Source organism: Hyphopichia burtonii (assembly GCF_001661395.1).
Source record: "Hyphopichia burtonii NRRL Y-1933 unplaced genomic scaffold HYPBUscaffold_6, whole genome shotgun sequence".
Taxonomy (NCBI): domain Eukaryota; kingdom Fungi; phylum Ascomycota; class Pichiomycetes; order Serinales; family Debaryomycetaceae; genus Hyphopichia; species Hyphopichia burtonii.
In genome coordinates, this window is record NW_017963733.1 from 776,865 (window position 1) to 795,804 (window position 18,940).

At 31.7% G+C, this 18,940-nt stretch overlaps 8 protein-coding genes across 8 annotated transcripts; 3 read left to right on the top strand and 5 right to left on the bottom strand.

Annotated features, from left to right (window-relative positions):
- Positions 1-1,069: 1,069 nt before the first annotated feature.
- KIS2 (Kis2p) lies at positions 1,070-2,470 on the bottom strand (the record flags this gene model as incomplete). Its single annotated transcript, XM_020219822.1, has 1 exon — positions 1,070-2,470. One exon carries the CDS (start codon positions 2,468-2,470, stop codon positions 1,070-1,072), a length of 1,401 nt encoding a protein of 466 aa, XP_020075236.1.
- A 1,303-nt stretch (positions 2,471-3,773) lies between these two features.
- HYPBUDRAFT_142507 (uncharacterized protein) lies at positions 3,774-6,065 on the top strand (the record flags this gene model as incomplete). The annotated part of the gene is made up of 1 exon (XM_020219823.1): positions 3,774-6,065. One exon carries the CDS (start codon positions 3,774-3,776, stop codon positions 6,063-6,065), a length of 2,292 nt encoding a protein of 763 aa, XP_020075237.1.
- A 3,001-nt stretch (positions 6,066-9,066) lies between these two features.
- Positions 9,067-11,379, top strand: TEC1 (transcription factor TEC1; the record flags this gene model as incomplete). The annotated part of the gene is made up of 1 exon (XM_020223660.1): positions 9,067-11,379. The coding sequence occupies one exon, from the start codon at positions 9,067-9,069 to the stop codon at positions 11,377-11,379; it is 2,313 nt and encodes a 770-aa protein (XP_020075238.1).
- A 1,290-nt stretch (positions 11,380-12,669) lies between these two features.
- ADE2 (phosphoribosylaminoimidazole carboxylase) lies at positions 12,670-14,690 on the bottom strand. Its single transcript, XM_020221651.1, has one exon. It carries the CDS (start codon positions 14,481-14,483, stop codon positions 12,804-12,806), a length of 1,680 nt encoding a protein of 559 aa, XP_020075239.1. The 5' UTR covers positions 14,484-14,690; the 3' UTR covers positions 12,670-12,803.
- A 78-nt stretch (positions 14,691-14,768) lies between these two features.
- HYPBUDRAFT_153647 (uncharacterized protein) lies at positions 14,769-15,103 on the bottom strand. Its single transcript, XM_020221652.1, has one exon. The coding sequence runs from the start codon at positions 15,044-15,046 to the stop codon at positions 14,777-14,779; it is 270 nt and encodes an 89-aa protein (XP_020075240.1). The 5' UTR covers positions 15,047-15,103; the 3' UTR covers positions 14,769-14,776.
- Positions 15,073-16,285, top strand: RPL19A (60S ribosomal protein eL19; the record flags this gene model as incomplete). Its single annotated transcript, XM_020223661.1, has 2 exons — positions 15,073-15,146; positions 15,715-16,285. 2 exons carry the CDS (start codon positions 15,073-15,075, stop codon positions 16,283-16,285), a joined length of 645 nt encoding a protein of 214 aa, XP_020075241.1.
- An 80-nt stretch (positions 16,286-16,365) lies between these two features.
- Positions 16,366-17,874, bottom strand: RAX1 (Rax1p; the record flags this gene model as incomplete). The annotated part of the gene is made up of 1 exon (XM_020219373.1): positions 16,366-17,874. The coding sequence occupies one exon, from the start codon at positions 17,872-17,874 to the stop codon at positions 16,366-16,368; it is 1,509 nt and encodes a 502-aa protein (XP_020075242.1).
- A 287-nt stretch (positions 17,875-18,161) lies between these two features.
- Positions 18,162-18,451, bottom strand: HYPBUDRAFT_153649 (uncharacterized protein; the record flags this gene model as incomplete). The annotated part of the gene is made up of 1 exon (XM_020221653.1): positions 18,162-18,451. A coding segment is annotated over exon 1 (211 nt), but the record flags the coding sequence as incomplete, so codon positions are not given.
- Between the last annotated feature and the right edge of the window lie 489 nt (positions 18,452-18,940).

Here is an 18,940-nt window from a genome sequence, read left to right on the forward strand (position 1 = left end):
ATGGGTGTTACCGGATCGAATAGAGTGTTCAAATGAGAATTAGTAAGGTTTTATACAATTTGTGGATGTTTTAAAATTGTTTGATGCGAGTTTTCAAATAAACTGTATACACTCGTGTAAGACAAAAGGTATATTGATTATTCAGCAGCTAATTGGGGATTTTATGTAGAATAGGCTGAATCGGTCCGTTGCAAATTTACTAAGTGAGCGACATGGATTATTATTTGAGTAAATAGGCTTTAGTTGAGGTGAATACTCGTTGATTGAACAAAACGATAAGTATGAAAAACGAAGAAAGGCCAGAAAGTGAAGTCTGTGAGTAAAGTCTGTCAAGTAAGATGCCTAGAAGGTCTGTCTATAAGATGCTTAGAAGGCAAGTCTATACGTATGTAAGAATTCTAAAGTATGAAGTATGGAGTGTGGAAAGTACGAACTTTAGTATGGAGTCTATCAGTCTATAAGTAGAACTTCTAGAAAGCTTAAAGTCTGTAAGTGAAGTCTGTAAGTAAAGTCTATAAGAAGTCTAGAAAGTAAACCTATAGGGCCATGAGTAAAAAGTAGGTAAGAAATCTAGAAAGCCTGTAAATGATGCCTATAACTAATGTCTATAAGTAATAAGCCTAGAAATATAAAGCTTATAAGCAAGGGCTAGAAAGTAGGCCAAAAGCAATAAGTCTTTAAAGTCTATAACTTATAATGAGTCCATAAGCTCATAAGTCCATAAGTCTATAAGCTCATAAGCCCATAAGTCTATATGTCCATAAGTTCATAAGTCTATGTGTCTATAAGTCTATAAGTCTCTAAGTAAGGATAATGTAGCAGTAAGATACAAGAATGTAATGTAAACGAAGAAGGGAGTATTTCCATGGGTTAGGCTGAGTGATTGGGGTGGAGATGACAAAGATATTGCAGAGGTGTAGAAAGGTAAGCAAAGCTAATAAAGCATGTTTCTAGCTTAATCATCACGATACAGATGAAGGCAGAAGAGTATTTTCAAATAAACCAATTGGGTATACACCAAATGAAAAATTAAGATAACATTTATTATATCTACAATATCGATACATAATCATTCAGCTGGAGAATGCATTATTTGAGTAACGAATTTCCCAGAGTATCTTGTAATACAAGCCACGGTTAAAACCTCATTTCTAATGGAGGTAGTCATTAAATGATTTAAGATGACATGATTTGGAATACTTAAATGATAAGCTTCTTTGTTTGAGTTGTAATAGGAGCTATCAGCCCTTCTTAAAGCAGGTCTTTTATCTGATTTTTGAGAAGGTAATTGAACTTGAGATTGAGATTGATTATTTGAAAGTTTATTTAATAAAACGTTATTTAAATGAGCTGGTAATTGAGGAGGTTCAGGTAATTCATAATCGGGACCCTTTAGTTTGAAATAATCATAATTTACAAACATTTCAGGAATATCACTTGAATAACAAGGTAAATTTTGAGGAATTGAATCTAAAAAAGAATTTGAATAGTTATCATTATAAGAAATATATTCATCATCAATTGGATGTTCAATATGTTCGAAATCAGGAGTTTCTTTGGTTACTTTAGCCAATAAATCATTTGATTTTTGATGAATATAATCAACATTTGACTTGCCAGCAATTTGGATAATATTGGCATCATAATCACTTGATGCATTTATATGATTTGGTTGATTTGCAGAATGATTAAATAAATGATTTGAATCTAATACTTCAAACCAATTGAAAAAAATACCTTCTTGATCAGTTGCCGTTGGTAATTGTTCACTAACCCGATATTCACTATTTATAATGTATAATAATTTATGAACTCCCAAAGGTAATTTAATTGTAGTCAAATATTCATTCGAATGAAGATTTGATGGTTTCAATCTCACAACACTTCTCCAATTCGAAAATGATCCAATTATACTAATCTTATGAATCTCTTCCTTGGTTGTATTAACCCATTTAATCTCAACCGGAATCGTTTTATTAGATCCAACTTTACTAACGTAATCAATCTGATGTTCTTCATGATATAACTCTTCATCGGTATTTGAATACAAATTAGGTTGCGGAGCCACAATCTTGGTGAAATCAACCTTGGTCAAATCCGGAGTGGGTGTATTTCGATCAATTTCCATATCTTCTACTCCTCCTCCAACTTCTGCTTGCTCCTCTTCCTCATCCTTTTTAGTTATAATATCTTCACTTAATTCCGTGGCATCAGTTTCAATTAATCCATCATTCAACTCATTATATTCATCTTCAATCAAATCATTAGTAAATTGATCATAAGTAATACTCTGGGATCGATTTCGTGATCCAACTGGTATTAATTTTTGTTGCTGTTTTACCTGATGTAATATCAGATTATTAAATTCATCTTCAAGATTCGAATCCTTTCGAGTACCCTGGCTCGAGCTTCGAATATGTGCCGTTGACTTTCTGGTCGCCTGTGAAGGTGTTGATGGTGAATTCCCCATGTTTGATGAAGAAGAAGTATTAGAGATTTATTAAAGTACTCTCCCTCCCAAAAATAAGGATGGGTCCACCAACTGTATGCACTACTCATTACAGATATATCTAGATATAGACAGATATAGATAGATATAGATAGATACAAACGTATAGACTCTATCTACGTATAGAGATGTCTACTGGCCATGTCTCCTGCCCATGACTCCTGGAGTCTACGTGCATGGATATATGTCCATGTCCATGGACCGGGGAGTGGTACTAATTACGTCAAGGTTCCCCATAAAATGTTCATTGCGCAAACTTAAATATGGAGAAGTCTCAGTCAACGTCAAGACGTATAGATATATACGACTATATATGGAGATGCAGATTTAGAGACAGATGTGTATATGGCTGTATAGTCGATGTAGAGTGGATGTATAGTGGATGGGTCGATAGGGGATGTTTATGGGAAAGCTAGATACTTGCTTGGATTGTACTAAGTGCTGGGAAGTAGCAGTGCCGTATGATTCAAACAACGTAGTGAAACGATGTGTCTGTCTACTTGGCAGTCTGTAGATACTCTTTGCTGTCTATACGTACTGTGTACCACCTATACTAAGCAGTATGCTTGTCTACGGTCTATCCTTGTCTATACCTGTCTACTGTCTATACCTGTCTACTGTCTATACCTGTCTACTGTCTATACCTGTCTACTGTCTATACTTGTGCCTATACGGTCAACTGTCTATACTGCTTTCATAATTACTGTTTATAGCTACTGTCCACGTATAGTGCCATAAACAGTAATAAACTATATTACGATAGTTATACGCAGAAGGTACATATATACAGTGATGGTACTAAGTATAAGCAAGACTACACTGAGACAACAGTAGCTTGTAGTCTGTAGTCACTAGTACTGTAATTTGTAGTTGTGCTTATCCAACTTTCGTTTATCGTAGATAAGACTGTATTAACTCTTGAAACATGAATGTTAGGCTATTGGTACGTTTGGTTGTATCTTCAATGTTGCAAACCGTGCAGATGTTGAAGTTACTGCAAAAAATTGAATATTTCTACAAAATTGCTGAATGAGAATATTACATCCTAGTCATTTCTTGCTAAGACAGAACTCAACTCGGGTAGTACGAGAGAGCCAATACAAATGGGTATAGATGCAAATGGGTGGGTATAGATGCTAATGGATATTTAGTAATGGTAGCTATTTGTATGTGATGTACGGATGTTTTGTTTTGAGGTCAGAATTGAAAAACAGCGGCTAACCACTTACTAACTCTTCTCTTACCAATCAAATAAACCGATAAAATGTCCTTGGATGATAAGAATCCAGCGTATTTCAACTTCTTTGATACTTCCAAACCAAGGGAGGAACGGGACTTCAAAGAAATCTATCCAGATTTAGATGAAGAACAGCCGCTCAAAGTGTTTGTACTCGAGGAATCAGAAACATCAAATGATGAACAAATTGGGCATAAAAGGATAATAAGTGATTTGAAACAACCAGTGTTTACTAAGAAGACGAGACTCTCCTTGAATGAAATGGGCATCAAGTTTCCTAAGATCTTACATGAATATGGATTCAAAGAACCAGGAAAATACTCAAATTCAAATGATTTGAGTTATAAAAAACCATTTAAACTCAATAATAATGAAACAATACAATCAATTATCGAAAAAAAGGAAAAATTGGTGGAATACGATATGGATGAACAAGATTTAATCTATTTACAAAATCGAAATAATAACGAAAATAATATCATCAAACTTAAACCAGAAATATTCGAAATTATGATAACAATATTAGAAAATGAATGGTTGAAATTAGAATTACAATTATCAAATTTAAATTTAAATTCAAACTTAAGCTCAAATAATTTACTTACTCTTGATGATGATAATAATAACGATAAATATGGTAATGATGATGGTATAATTCAAGGTTACTATGCTTCGGATCAAAAATGTGCAGTTTGTAATGATAGTGATTGTGATTCAAATAATGCTATAGTTTTCTGTGATGGTTGTGACATAGCGGTTCATCAAGAATGTTATGGTATTGCTTTCATTCCTGAAGGTGAATGGTTATGCAGAAAATGTATGATTAATACTAATCATAAATCAATTGAATGCTGTTTTTGCCCAAGTAAAACTGGGGCTTTCAAGCAATTGGACAATAGTTTATGGGGTCATGTTATTTGTGCTTTATGGATAAATGAATTATATTTTGCAAATCCAATTTATATGGAACCAATTGAAGGAATTGATTTTATTCCCAAAAATCGTTGGAAATTGATTTGTTATATATGCAAACAAAAAATTGGTGCTTGTATTCAATGTTCAAATAAAAATTGTTTCCAAGCTTATCATGTTAGTTGTGCTAAAAGAAGTGGGTTCTATATGAATATGACAAAAGGTATTCAAGGTGCTCTAACTAATAAAACTTCTTTAAAGTCTTATTGTGATAAACATTCACCTCCATTTCATGATTCAAAATTAGTCATTGAAGGTATTAATAAAACAAGACATTTCTTTAGAGATTTAAAAATTTTAAATGATGAAAATGATAAATTAACTAAAAATCAAAAATTTTTAAATAAGTTGAATAATTTTAAATGGAAAACTGAAAATAATACTCCAATTCCTCCTAAAAAATTTAGTGATATCTTATTTCAAAAATTAATTTCATTAAGAGTGGAAGATTCAACAAATAATAATTTTCTAATTTCAAACTTTTTCAAGTCTTCTTTACCTCAAAATAAGAAATTATTAGACTTAGGCTATAAACCTAATAGAAGTAAAGAGTCAATTTGGAATGAAATTAGAAATATTTGTAATGAAATTTGTAAATATTGGTGTTTGAAAAGAGAGTTTAGAAATGGAAGCTCTTTAATTAGAAAAAATAATAATTTAATTTCAATAAGTTCAATCTTGTATGGTGATAATAATGATTTAAATCAAATTAATGAAAAATTAAATTTTAGTGAAATCATTTTGAATGATTTAAATAAATTAATTGAATTAACAAATATGAAATTAAATCATCAATATTTAGAAAATGATATTAATAACTTAGATTTGAAAAATTTTGATACTTGTTATTTCCCATTGAAAAATTTAATTAATATAACTTTAACTTCAATTTTGAAAAAAATTGATAATCACAAATTTTTACAAAATTATAAATTTAAACTGAATAATTCAACCATAACAATTTCAGAAATTTTGAATAAGAATGAATCATACGAATATGAATCAATTGATGATTTGATGAAAGATATTGAAAGTTATCAAAATCAACTTTTGAAAGAAAATAAATCGACAACAAATATTGTAAAATTGGCTAATAAATTTTCAAAAGAAATTAATTTACAATTACCAAGTTTGAAATTAATCGAAGACAAGTTGCAAAATGAAGTGAGGCTCAAAATCCCTTATGTTAAATTAGACGGGTTGAAATTTAGTTTCACTGAAAAGAATGAAAAATCGTTACTCGATTCAATGGATTTAAGTGAAGTCGATACTGAAGATGAAACAAACGATGGGAATTTCAATAAAATAGATAACGAAAAATTATTCAAACAATTTTTGTATGGTTAATACCGTCATTCAAATTTTATTACGAATATATATATAAAAAAAAATAAAGAAATGATTGTTACTTGATTACTGCAACAAAAAAACTGAAGAGTGTTTTTTTATGCAACCAAATTGCAGCAATAAATGCAGCCAACGGTCATAAGAATAAATGCTTTAGGATTTAGAATTAAGTTTGTTCAATTGAATAGCTCCGATAATAAGAATCATTACTCGAGAAGTACGGAGATATTAATGCGTATACGGCAATATTAATTCTCAACATTCATATTCATAACCATTAATAACAGCAAGATGCTTAACAAAAGCAAGTTGGCATCGTTCACAATAAATCAAAGAAATTTTTTTGGAAAACCGTTTAGAAAGAAAATTAATTCAATGTAACCCCGGTGAAAATAATGTACGGCGTGTTTGTTAGACTCTATGCATACACCCGTTTACTATCGCAAAGAAGAAATAGCCATTCGTTCCGTTAACATTGTCCGTTCTCCGTCACAGGGTTTATTAGTGAAATTTTTAAAGATGAAACTCGAAAAGGAATTGAAGTTACAAATTTGGTAACCAAATTGTCAACTAATGAATCCGATATTCCTGAATTACCTGGTAATCTATTTACACGTTGAGCATTAAAAGTTTATATTAACTTATCTTATAACATGTCTCTGGAAATTCATTGGTTATGTGAAACAAATCTCAATCATGCGATATACTAAAATTTAACCTTATAACCTTGAATTAACCGGAGAGTTGTCTTATTAATGCTCATCGCAGGTTGTCTATGTATTTCGGGATAGTACTGCAGCTTTGGTGTTTGGATTCGGCACCCTCAAGGGGGCACGGCAGATGTCGAAAGTCTGTTCTAGTACTTTTTGACTTAGGTTCATTTTGCCGTTTTTGTTTGTGATTTTGTCCTTTCTGTTCCATTTATGTCCAATTTCCTTCCTGTTTCAGATTCGGTACCTGATTAGTGCCTGGACTAGTGCCTGGATTAGTGCCTGATTTAGTACTGTTCATCTCGTTTAGACAACTAAACGGCTTTGAAGGTGGTATCACAAGAGTATTTAACATCCCCAACTACTATTAACAGCAATCTACTTATTACAATCAAGACAATAACTAAATCAAGAGTACCCCTGAAACCTAATCAAAATAGGTATTGTTTTCAACTATTGTGCGGTGAGGATTTTTGTCTTTGTCTTTTGTCTATTTGTTTAGTTCCTTCACCAGTTTTTCACTAGTTTTGATTTGACGAGAGTACGAAAAACAAACAAACAAAGAATCCATAGCAGTGATACCTACTAGCAACGACAAAGACAAGTTCATATTAACGGTGAACATCTAACCAACGGTACAAGTTTCCTTGAAACATACTGGAAGACTCAATTCACGAAAAATTGAGTATTTTTGAAGCCACCAATTGCTTACCCAAGTCATTCATTCCCTTCTTTATTCAATAATTGACTTCACCACGTTATCAGAAAGTTCATCTAGACGATTAAGATACTCTAGCCCATTTGCTGCACCCTTTTAGTTGTTCATATTCTTGCATTTTGTAACTGGATTTATTTTTACCAATTCTAGAATTTTGATTAACATCTCCGTACATTTGATAATTGTCAAAAACTAATTTTTTACTAAAATTGAATACTATTTGTTTTCCTTTGTATTCTGTTTTCCTTTTTTCTTTTTGCTTTTTGAAATTTGTTTGGTTTCACTTTTTGCTTTACATCATAAAGTCATAGCTTGAATTCATTTGCTCTTCGGTATTGGTCAATTACAGTCATTCGTTACACTAATTTTATCTACTTGTGATTCTATTTACTTGTGTTTTATTGCTTTTGCTTTGTAAATAATCCTGGTTTTCCTTTCTTTCCACTTGTTTCTTTTGGCTTTAAAGTTGTTCTATTGATCTCGATTGTTCCAAAAATATCAACTCATAATTGAAACGGTTTTATTCGGCTTTTCGGATCCTTTTTCGTATCTCGTCAATCAAGTGAAAATCATTTTAGTAAATCTATATTTCACCTTTATAAAATCCCTTACTTGAATCCCGATTGTTGTTTCTCCATAATATTCGAATTCTCGAAACTTCGTTTGTTGAGTCCCCTTTTTTCCTTTTAAACTCTCGGTTGTCAGTTTATTAATGGAATTCCCTCTCCATTAACAGAATTAAAACTGACCTCAACAATATCTGCATCTTTCAAAAAATAGTCAAGGCAAACATTTTTCTGCATGATCACCAAAAGAGTGAAGTCTGTCTTCTTTTAGTTTGTTAGTTTATTTACTGGATCTTGCTTAAACAATTATATTTTAAATATTTGTCACATTCCCAAATTATAATACCCACGTTATCAATTGATTTCATTATTTGATCTTTTGTTTCTTTATCTTATTATTCTTTATTATTTTTGTTCCCTTATATTCAAAGACTTTCTATCACTGTTTAAATCTTGATTCCTTGGTTCTGTCTACTAACCTTTTTCCTTTTCTGTCACTTTTTTTTTTTCACTTGATCTATTTAGATTATCTGCAAATAGGTCCTTAACAAAGAATATTGTTTTTACAAAGAAGCTTTTGAGGTTCCTACCATTTTTTTTTTCTTTTTCCAGGGCCTTAATTCCATTACTTCCAATCCTAGTCGTTCATTTTATTTATACCCTTCATAACCTCGAGGATTTTTTTTACCATAATTGTTGATATCTCGAAACCTGGTGCTCTTGTTTTTTTTTTGTTATTTATTTTTTTTTTTTTGTTTCCTACGCCCCCCCTGTTACTATATTGGTCTTACCTTTGATACTATCGTCTTGGTGAATCTTAATTACCTTAATTTGACATTTCTTCTTTTCCTTTATTTCAGGTATTTGTCTCTTTTTGTCGAAACTTTAAAAATTTGTTCTTTTTGTTGTTTGTCTGCCAATTTTTCAAATTTGATCTATTTATTATCTTTCATTTCGCTCTTTAACCAAGTTTCTGATCATCATATTATAATTAAATGAAAATGAATATGGCAACTCATACCCCCCATCAGACTCCGATCAAAAATTCTCGGTCATCAAATAAAAAATTACCTATGATTGTTGATATTGCAATTGATAATAATGGTAAGCAGTTGTATCAAGTCCACGAATCTTCAAAGCTAGTGAGAAAGGAGATGCCCAAATCAACTAATTTTAATAATAATAATTATGATTCTTTAACAAATACTCAAAATATTGCTGCCAGTGCTGCCAGTGCTTCTGCTTCTGCTTCTAATCCTCTTTCCAATTCAGTTGCTGCTCCCACTGGTGTAAATAACACTTTATTAGATAATGACGAAGAAAGAACTCCAATCAGAAGAATCTTGGGTACTATAAGTCCTTCCACTCTTAATCAAAAAAAATCAAACCTTTCATCAGATTCAGATCAAGAAGATTTTGTAGATCAACAAGATTCTAATCGTTCCAAAAACTTATATGAAAATGAGTATAATCAATATACTTTTATGGGTGTGAATGTTAATTCTAATTTAATTGCTGGTCCAAGTAATAGTTTTGATACTTCTGCTACTAATAGTTCAAATAATAATTTATCTCAACAAGATACTGATATTTGGTCAGAAGATGTTGAAAATGCATTTGAAGAAGTTTTAAGTATTATACCAAAAAATGGTTTAAATAAAATTAAAATAAGTGGTCGCTCATGTGGTAGAAATGAATTAATATCTGATTATATCTTAACCAAAACAGGCAAATTTAGGAGTCGTAAACAAGTTTCAAGTCATATACAAGTCATAAAAAATTTAGGTCAAAAATTAGATATTATAAAATTAATTAATGATGGTCCAATTTTCAACTCTAAAGAAGAACAGGAAATGAGTACTAAAAAATTTGAAGAAATTTTTTCAAAAATTAATTTAAATAAAAGTCTAGGGTTGAATGATTCGATTAATAATATATCTAATAATTCAACTGGTTTGAAAAGAAGATTAAATCCATCATCTAATATCAAAAGATTCAAATTTAATAAGGTTAATATTAAATTAGAAAATTTTTTTATATCGATTCAAGATTCAAACAATGCTAATCCAATAATTTTAACTCTACAAAAAAATGAAGAACCTAATTTCTTAAAGTTAAAAGAAAACGCTATTATTTCAAATAGATTTCCTGGTTTAAATGATTTTCAAAATACTTCAATTCCAATAATTCATAATATGGTCAATCTAAATTTGCCAAACCAATTACCATTAAATTATTCAATTGATAATGGTTTGAAGACAAATCTTTACATTAATCTAAATGAGTATATAAACTTAAATGAATCTATATCAATTTTTACTGGAATTTATTCTTTTGGTAATGAAGTTTTGAAAATTAATGATGATGATTTTAAACTAAATGAAAATAAACCATTTTTAATAAAATTTTGGAAATTTTTCTTCAATCAGTTATTATCAAAACCAAATTCTATGAATACTGCTTTGAAAAGTGTCACTATCAAACAAATTATTTACGAAAATACAAAAGATTTTAATAATAATACTAACAATAAGACATATGCGGTTTCTAAACTGAAAATTAAAGCTGTTTTATTGTGGGAATTTGCTAAAGTCGAAGATATCAAACATGCCATAACTACGACTACTAAGTTAGTATTACCCGATAAAATTTCTAATGAACCAACAAATTTTCAACCATATAATCAAACCAATAGCTTTGAACAGCAGAATAGTTTATTAGAAAGTTCATTATTATCTGAAAATGCTATTCTTCCACAATCAGTTACCTATCAACCCACCTCGAATAATTTAGTGCCTAATGGTAACTTTTCTGCATCTACAGCAAATTCAATGGTGACACCGTCTAATAATTTGAATTCAGCTTCTACATTAGCAACATCAAACACGATTGCTACTCCAATTCTAGAGAATGCTATTATATCTTCATCCAATGCAGTACCTCAAGTAAATGTTCAAAGAAAATTTCAATCGTTACAACAACAACAACATCATCAACCAGGAGAATTTGAATTTGAACATGATCAAAACTATTCTCAGCCAGTCACAACTACAAGTGCTCCGTTGGTGGTTCCATCTGCCCCAACAAATGCTGGTCAACAACCAGCAGCCCCACCTTATCAACCGGTTCCAATTATGCCGCCAACTCAACAACAATTTCCATATCAAACTCAACAATTCCCTCAGGTACCATTGCCTCCAAATCATCAACCAATGAATATGGATTTAATGATGATCCAACCAAATGATCAGTCCCAGGATTATCAGTTCGGCGGGCTATTATACCCTGAACCACCTTCATTTATTGGCGATCAATTCTAATGAATCAATAACGAGTCAAGCTTTATTTGTAAAAAAAAAACAAAAAAAACAAATAAATAAAGCTAAACAGTTATAGTCTTTTCCTTTTTGTTGTACATTCTAGTTTCTTTTCTTTTGTATGGGTTATTCTTTTGTTACTTATTATTCTCATAAAATTTCTACTTTTACTTTATTTTACTTCCAATTACGTGTGTTAAGAGTTATTGTGTTTTCTTTTTATCTTTTCATTTTCCTTTCTTTCCTTTTGTTAAATTATCCTAAAAAGAGCCTGTTTAAAATGTATTTATTCATAACTAAAAATAAAAACTACCAAAAAATAAAATCATTCGTCTGCTAAACAAACTGTAGTAGCTTTGTTACCTATTAAACCATCTACGCAAGGAGAATAATCCCTATTTGACAAAGGCGTATAACCTTCCACACGAGCTCCTAAAAGATCTTCCTCCAAAGTTCGTATAATTTAGAAATTCAAGAGCTTTTGCAGAAGGATCATCCCTACCTTTTTGTTACTACTTTGTGGGTTGTTGTTTTTTGGTTTTTCTTGTCTTTTTTAGGTATTTCCAGATACCTTTCTACTGAACTCAAGGTGCTGCTACTGTTTAATCATATTTGCATTCAAAATAAGTCCGATGGTTACTATCTTGCATTAAATCTGCTAGGCAAAAAGTATCACTAAGCACTCGCATCAGCAAGCACTTGCATTGGTCTTCTCCATGGCTTCGTCAAACCCAACGACAAGGTTCCAGCCAGCACAATACCCGACCCTTTACCACTCCTGACAAACCCTCCTTATTGCAGTTTTGTTGGCTTTTGCTCTGTTGCCAACCCACTGTAGCTGTTTTTGCATTCTGTTGAAATGTTGCACAATTTTGATATTGGTGCACACACTCCCCTCCTAAAGGTTGCCGCAAAAAAAAACAACAGAACAAGCTTAACAAAGCTTTACATGCTTAGGATTACTTTAAAGAGGCCGGGATCGAAGCAGCAGAGGTTGCAAAACAATCTTGTGATAAGTTTTGCGGGCTTATTGTTTCAGGTTATGATTTCAGGGGTAATGGGGCAAAAAGGGAACCCAAAAAAAGAACAAAATCACGACTGAAAAAGGAACCTAATACGAATAAGAGGGATGGTTGCACAAATATGAAGATTGTAACAACAACTAGGGCAATTTAAGACAGCCAGCTGCAAAATACAACATTAAGAATTACACGGTATACTCATGACATTATACAATTTCTAGAGATAGTCAAATTCTAGAGATAGTTAAATTCTAGAGAAAGTTAAATTCCAGAGATGGATAAATTTTAGAGATGTTAAATTCTAGAGATGTTAAATTCTAGAGATGTTAAATTCTAGAGATGGATAAACTCCACAGATGGATAAAATCTAGAGATGGATAAATTCCAGAGATGGATAAAATACTTTTAATAGTTTTCGTAACCAACCAGTTCTAGTTTTTCGACTTTGTTTAAGACTTCTGATTCCATATTGATCATGTATTGATTCATTTCATTTAACCATTTATGATCAATTGCACCCAAGATTCTAACAGCCAACAAAGCAGCATTGGTACTGTTATTGATGGCAACAGTGGCAACCGGGATACCTCTAGGCATTTGAACAATGGAGTGTAAAGAGTCTACACCATCTAAGCTTGAGCCTTTAACTGGAACTCCAATGACTGGTAAAGGAGTCATTGCGGCAACCATACCAGGTAAATGGGCAGCACCCCCAGCACCGGCAATGATACACTTCAAACCTCTTTCAGAAGCTTCAATAGCATATTTGGACATACGGTGAGGAGTACGATGGGCACTTACAATTGTGACTTCAAAAGGAACTCCAAATTTTTTCAAGATATTAGCACCAACTGACATAACTGGTAAATCTGAATCCGAGCCCATAATTATACCAACCAAAGGTTTTTCTTTAATTTCCAGGGGTAAGGAGACACCGGAAGTTTCCCCCATTATGTAATTTAATTTTGCTTCAGCAACATCCATTGAAGAAGAGATTATATTAATGTGACCCATTTTTCTACTTGGTTTAGAACTTTTACCATATAAGTAAACTGAAGCGTTAGGAGTTTCTAAAGCTTTACGACACATTTCCAATTCCTTATTTGTTTCTTTAACATCACCCAAGACATTTAACATGATTGCATTTGTTGAAGGAGTACTTAAGGAGGTGAAATTTTTTGGTAAAGGTAAACCAACCACTGCTCTGACATGAGCTTCAAATTGAGAAGTAACACAAGCATCAATGGTATAATGACCAGAGTTGTGAGGTCTTGGAGCAATTTCATTAATCAATAATTCATTATTTGGTAATAAAAACATTTCAACTCCAAAAATACCACAACCAGGGAATGATTTAACTGCATTTTTAGCCATTATCGAAGCTTTTTCACTTAAACTTGGGTTAATTTGAGCTGGGGCGAAAACCAAATGACAAATATTATTTTGATGAATAGTTTCCACAGTTGGATAAGAGAAAACTTCCCCTTCAATTGAACGAACAACCATAACTGCCAATTCTTTAGTGAAGGGACACCATTTTTCGGCGTATAAAGGTCTATTACTTAAAAATTTCAAAGCTTCATCGATTGACTCTTGGGATTTAACTACAAAATTACCTCTACCATCATAAGCCAAAGTTCTTGATTTCAACATGAATGGGAAACCGATTTTATCACCAATTTGTAATAAGTTTTCTTTTGTATTTTCTTCTACTGAATAACTTTCAACAACTGGTACTTCATGACTTATCAAGTGTTTTTTTTGTAAAAATTTATCTTGAATTAATTTGATTGTTTCTGGTAATGGGTAAATTGGAATATTTAATTGTGATGATACAGTTTTCAATGCTTCAACGTCAACGTGTTCGATTTCAACAGTTAAAACATCACATTTCTTAGCTAATTTAGTAATTGAATCCAAATCAGTAAAACTACCATCGATATGAGAATCTAATGCATTAATTTGTTTAGCTGGAGAATTAGGGGCATCGAGAATAATGGTTTTAATATTTAATCTATGAGCAGCTTCCACCAACATACGGCCTAATTGACCACCACCAAGAATACCAATTGTTTTACCATCCATTATGAATATTAATCGTTATCGATAAAGAATACAGTGATGAAAAGAGATGGAAATTTCATTATCTTTATATTGACAGAACAGAGTCAAAGCAATTTGTCAACCCGTGTGCAGGAACCGTTTAACTGCAAACATTTCCCCAATTCTACCATTACTTACATTAGTATATCATGATATCTAAATATGCAATTAATAAAAGAAGAAAGTAATAAGGCAAAAAAAAAACAGTAAAATAAGAGAAGAATTAAAATAATTAACTAATGTACAATTATATAAAAAAAAAATTATTGAATTACTTAAAATTTCATAGTTTTGGCTTTTTTACCCTTTTTATGCTTCAATTTCTTATAGATCTGGGATCTGGAGTCTCTCCATCCATGGGTAGACACTTTTTTATTATCTAAATCCATTCCACCATCTTCTTTTGGTTTCCCTTGTTCCTTATCGTGTTCTTCTAATTTTTTTTGTAATCTATTAGTTCTTTCTTCGGCGTATTTAGAAAATTCATTCTTACGTTTGATGGACTTGGCCTGTAACTTGGATTTGGATCTTAACGAGTGTGCCATATTGAATATGAATAAGGATAATGAATATGAATAAGGATAATGAATATGACAGGGATAATAAATATGACAAGGATAATATAAGTGAAGATAGTGTAATTATGTCCGATGAGATGAGAAGTAAATTTTTCAGGGGAGAGGAAAGGGGATCACATGACCGAGTCATGTGATTACATCATGTGATCACACTTAGGGCGCATGCCCCGGCGTGGGAGTACCCGACCCAATCGATGGGTCACTTGGTCGCCGCACTACCTCTGCTCGCATCGGGATCTTATCACGTGACGTGCGTACATTTTATCCCTCCCTTTTTTTTTGTTTGTTAGTGTGACAATTCCCCCAATTTGAGGTAGGAAAAAAACAGAAAAATTTTCTTTAGTTAAAACTGTTCCTTCTCTTCTTTTCATTACTAGGCAATAGTTAATACATTAAGATAAAATGTATGTTAGAGATGACACCATAATGAAGTTATGTTGATTGATGTGATGTGATTAGATGGGATGTGAAGGGATGTGAAGGGATGTGAAGGGATGTGAAGTGAAGGATGTGAAGTGGATGTGAAGAATGGGGAGTGAAGAATGTGAAGAATGTGAAGAAAGTGAAGTGAGGATACGGAGTGAAATCAAGATGACTCATATGGCGATATAAGAAAGATACTAACATTAATATAGGGCTAACCTTAGAACTCAAAAGAGACTTGCTGCCAGTGTTGTTGGTGTTGGTAAAAGAAAGATTTGGTTAGATCCAAATGAAACCACCGAATTAGCTTCTGCTAACTCTCGTCAAGCCATTAGAAAATTATACAGAAATGGTACCATTGTTAAAAAACCAACTGTTATTCACTCTAGATCTCACGCTAGAAGATTAGCTGAATCTAAAAGAGCTGGTAGACACACTGGTTACGGTAAAAGAAAAGGTACCAAAGATGCCCGTATGCCTTCTCAAGTTGTTTGGATGAGAAGATTACGTGTTTTAAGAAGATTATTAGCTAAATATAGAGATGCTGGTAAAATTGACAGACACTTATACCACTCTTTATATAAATCTGCTAAAGGTAATACTTTTAAACACAAGAGAGCCTTGGTTGAACATGTTATTCAAGCTAAAGCTGAAGCTCAACGTGAAAAAGCTTTGAAAGAAGAAGCTGAAGCTAGAAGATTAAGAAACAGAGCTGCTCGTGAAAGAAGACAACAAAGAGTTGACGAAAAGAAACAAGCTTTTTTAAATGAAGGTTCTGCTTAATTGTAATTACTTTATATAAAATAATAATATAAATTTTCTTCTGTATAAAAAAACAAATATGTATATTTAATATGCTATAGTCATAAACGATGACCAGGAACTAAAGAAAAGATAAGAGTGAAAGCTAAAGTTAATAAAAGAATTAAAAATAAAACCCAGCAACTTCTTTTTAATAATAATTTATAAATAAAGGGTTCTCGTATTTTAATAAACAGATTATTGTAGACAAAGCTTTCACTTAATTTAAACCAACATAAAATTGGATCAATTAAATAAATTGATGATATTAAACAATAAAATGAAATTAAAAATGGAATAACAATAACTGCACGATAACCTTTATAATAATTTAAAAAAATTAAAGAATAAGCAATCCAAAAACCAATAAATAATGAAATAAAACCTAATATTATTCTAATATTGATTGATTTATTAATATTACGAATTGCCATAAAATTTAAAAATTTTGGTAAATGATCATTTTCAATTTTATTGAAAACAAATGACTTAACTTGGTTAAAGATATCTGGATCATCTCTACCGTCAACTTCAATTGATTTTATTATAAAATCATTTAAATTTTGGGGTAAATTTAAATTTTTTTCAGAATCTTCAACAAAGTATTTTAAAAGTAAATTATGAGAACTTTCTTTCAAGTTATTACGAGTAATGAATGAATGATTTTCTGATGATGTAGTTGTATTTTCTTTAATTAATTTTTCTAATAAAGAAGGATTGATTGAATTACGTTGTTGTTGTTGTTGTTGACCCACTTTCTTGGGTGGTTCTAAAGGTTCGTCATTTGAAAGATTTGGGGAATTTAATGAAACATATTTTGGGCTTGAGATAAAACTTGCTTTATTTGCTTCACCAACGTCTAATTGGTTATCAAGTAAAGAAGATTGCGATGAATTGGCTTCATCGTCTAATAATTTTGAATTGGAACTGATTCTCTTTGGCTGATTATAGGGTTGATTTGGTTCATCAAATTTATAAGTATTTGAAATTGGAGTTGAATGATTTGAGGTATCTTGATACTGATCCAAGATTGATTTTAATTTTGGATCTAAGTTATTAATATTGATATCACCTCTTAAAAATTGGGATAATCTATTTGAATCATTATCTTCTAGCACATGATCATTGATGATTAAATCTAATAAGATTGATGAACTTAAAGATTTATGTTTTGATTTTTCCAGTAATGGTACTGAATTTCTTAAATTTGATTCCAGATTAGTTGTATTATGACTAAATAACGGTTGTTGATTGGTATCCGAATTTCTCTTTTCATTTGATTGAGTCGAATGTCTTAATATACTATCTCTTAATCCTTTAACGTAAAATTTACATAAATTCAAATGATTAATCAAGTCAAACCAGAAATCAAGATAATCAACTTTATTTTCAATTTCTTTCATGAAAAGGTAAAAAGTATATAAATCAACCGGTGATTTTGTTTTATTTGATAAAATTTCTCCCAAGGTTGGTAACCGATTTAAATTAACCAGTTGATTAGGCTTATTCAAGCTATTCAAGTTAGCAAGATAATGTGAATTGGGATAATCACTTTGATACTTTTCAGTCATCTTCACCTCACTTATCTTTAGGACAACTTAATTTTAAACGAATGACAAGGGTAAGAAGTTGTTCCTTTTATTTAACTAAAGGAGGTCGAAGCAAACAGATACAGTATAGATGGGTCTTGGATGAAAAGTAAGTAGAACACTATTGATATTATACCAGGTGAACTTGTTGAAAGATGTTAATTATTCGATTATCACCCGTCAACATTGATGCTTGTTACAAAGGTATTCACGACACGAGCGATGTTTTGAATTAGACGAAGTTTTTTCCCTTTTTGATTAGGTAAGCGGCTTATGTCAGCGGAGCGGTTGTGGTGTACGGGTGTGGTCCCGATACCGGAGCAAGCCGATCTTGCTGCAAAATACTTGTTCTCTTAGTGATCTTGTTCTCTTGGTGATCTTGTTCTCTTGGTGATCTTGTTCTCTTGGTGATCTTGTTCTCTTGGTGATCTTGTTCTCTTTCTCTTGGTGATCTTGCTCTTGTCGTCGGGTCATCTGCTCTGGTCATCTTGTCATTTTGTTATCTTGTCATTTACAGGTACTGAAAGCCGTTTTGCAAAGTTTTGGTGGAAATTGAAAAAAATAGCATGAGTAGTGATAGTTGTTTGAATAGTTTTCTATGATAGATGAGATACTCTATCACTTGGGATATATGCTGGTAGAGCAAGTATGGCTCTATTGCAAAATTCGTTTTAGCCAGTTAATGTAGCGTTAGAGTATAATATTGTTACATCTATTCATTACTATCGTGCCGAAAAGAACTAAACTAACTATTGGATATATGAGCTGTTCATGAGTTGGATACGAACGATAACATATGTCTTCTACTGTAATCCCTAGTGTCAGTCACTGTTTACTTTATTAAGTCTCCCTACTTTGATAAGAGATCTGTGTGCTGTAAAGCCAATATACTCTAACCAAGTTAGTTATAGATCACCAAAGCAAGAAGTTAGATCATTTACTTCTAAGAGTAGGGAATTAACATCATTTACTTCTAAGAGTATTTACTTGAAATTAGTACATCACTTACTTCTGAAAGTAGGAAGTAAACATCATTTACTTCTAAGAG

Coding starts and splice junctions, on each gene's coding strand:
- ADE2 (XM_020221651.1), bottom strand. CDS start 14,483: ATGGATGGTAAAACAATTGGTATTCTTGGTGGTGGTCAATTAGGCCGT.
- HYPBUDRAFT_153647 (XM_020221652.1), bottom strand. CDS start 15,046: ATGGCACACTCGTTAAGATCCAAATCCAAGTTACAGGCCAAGTCCATC.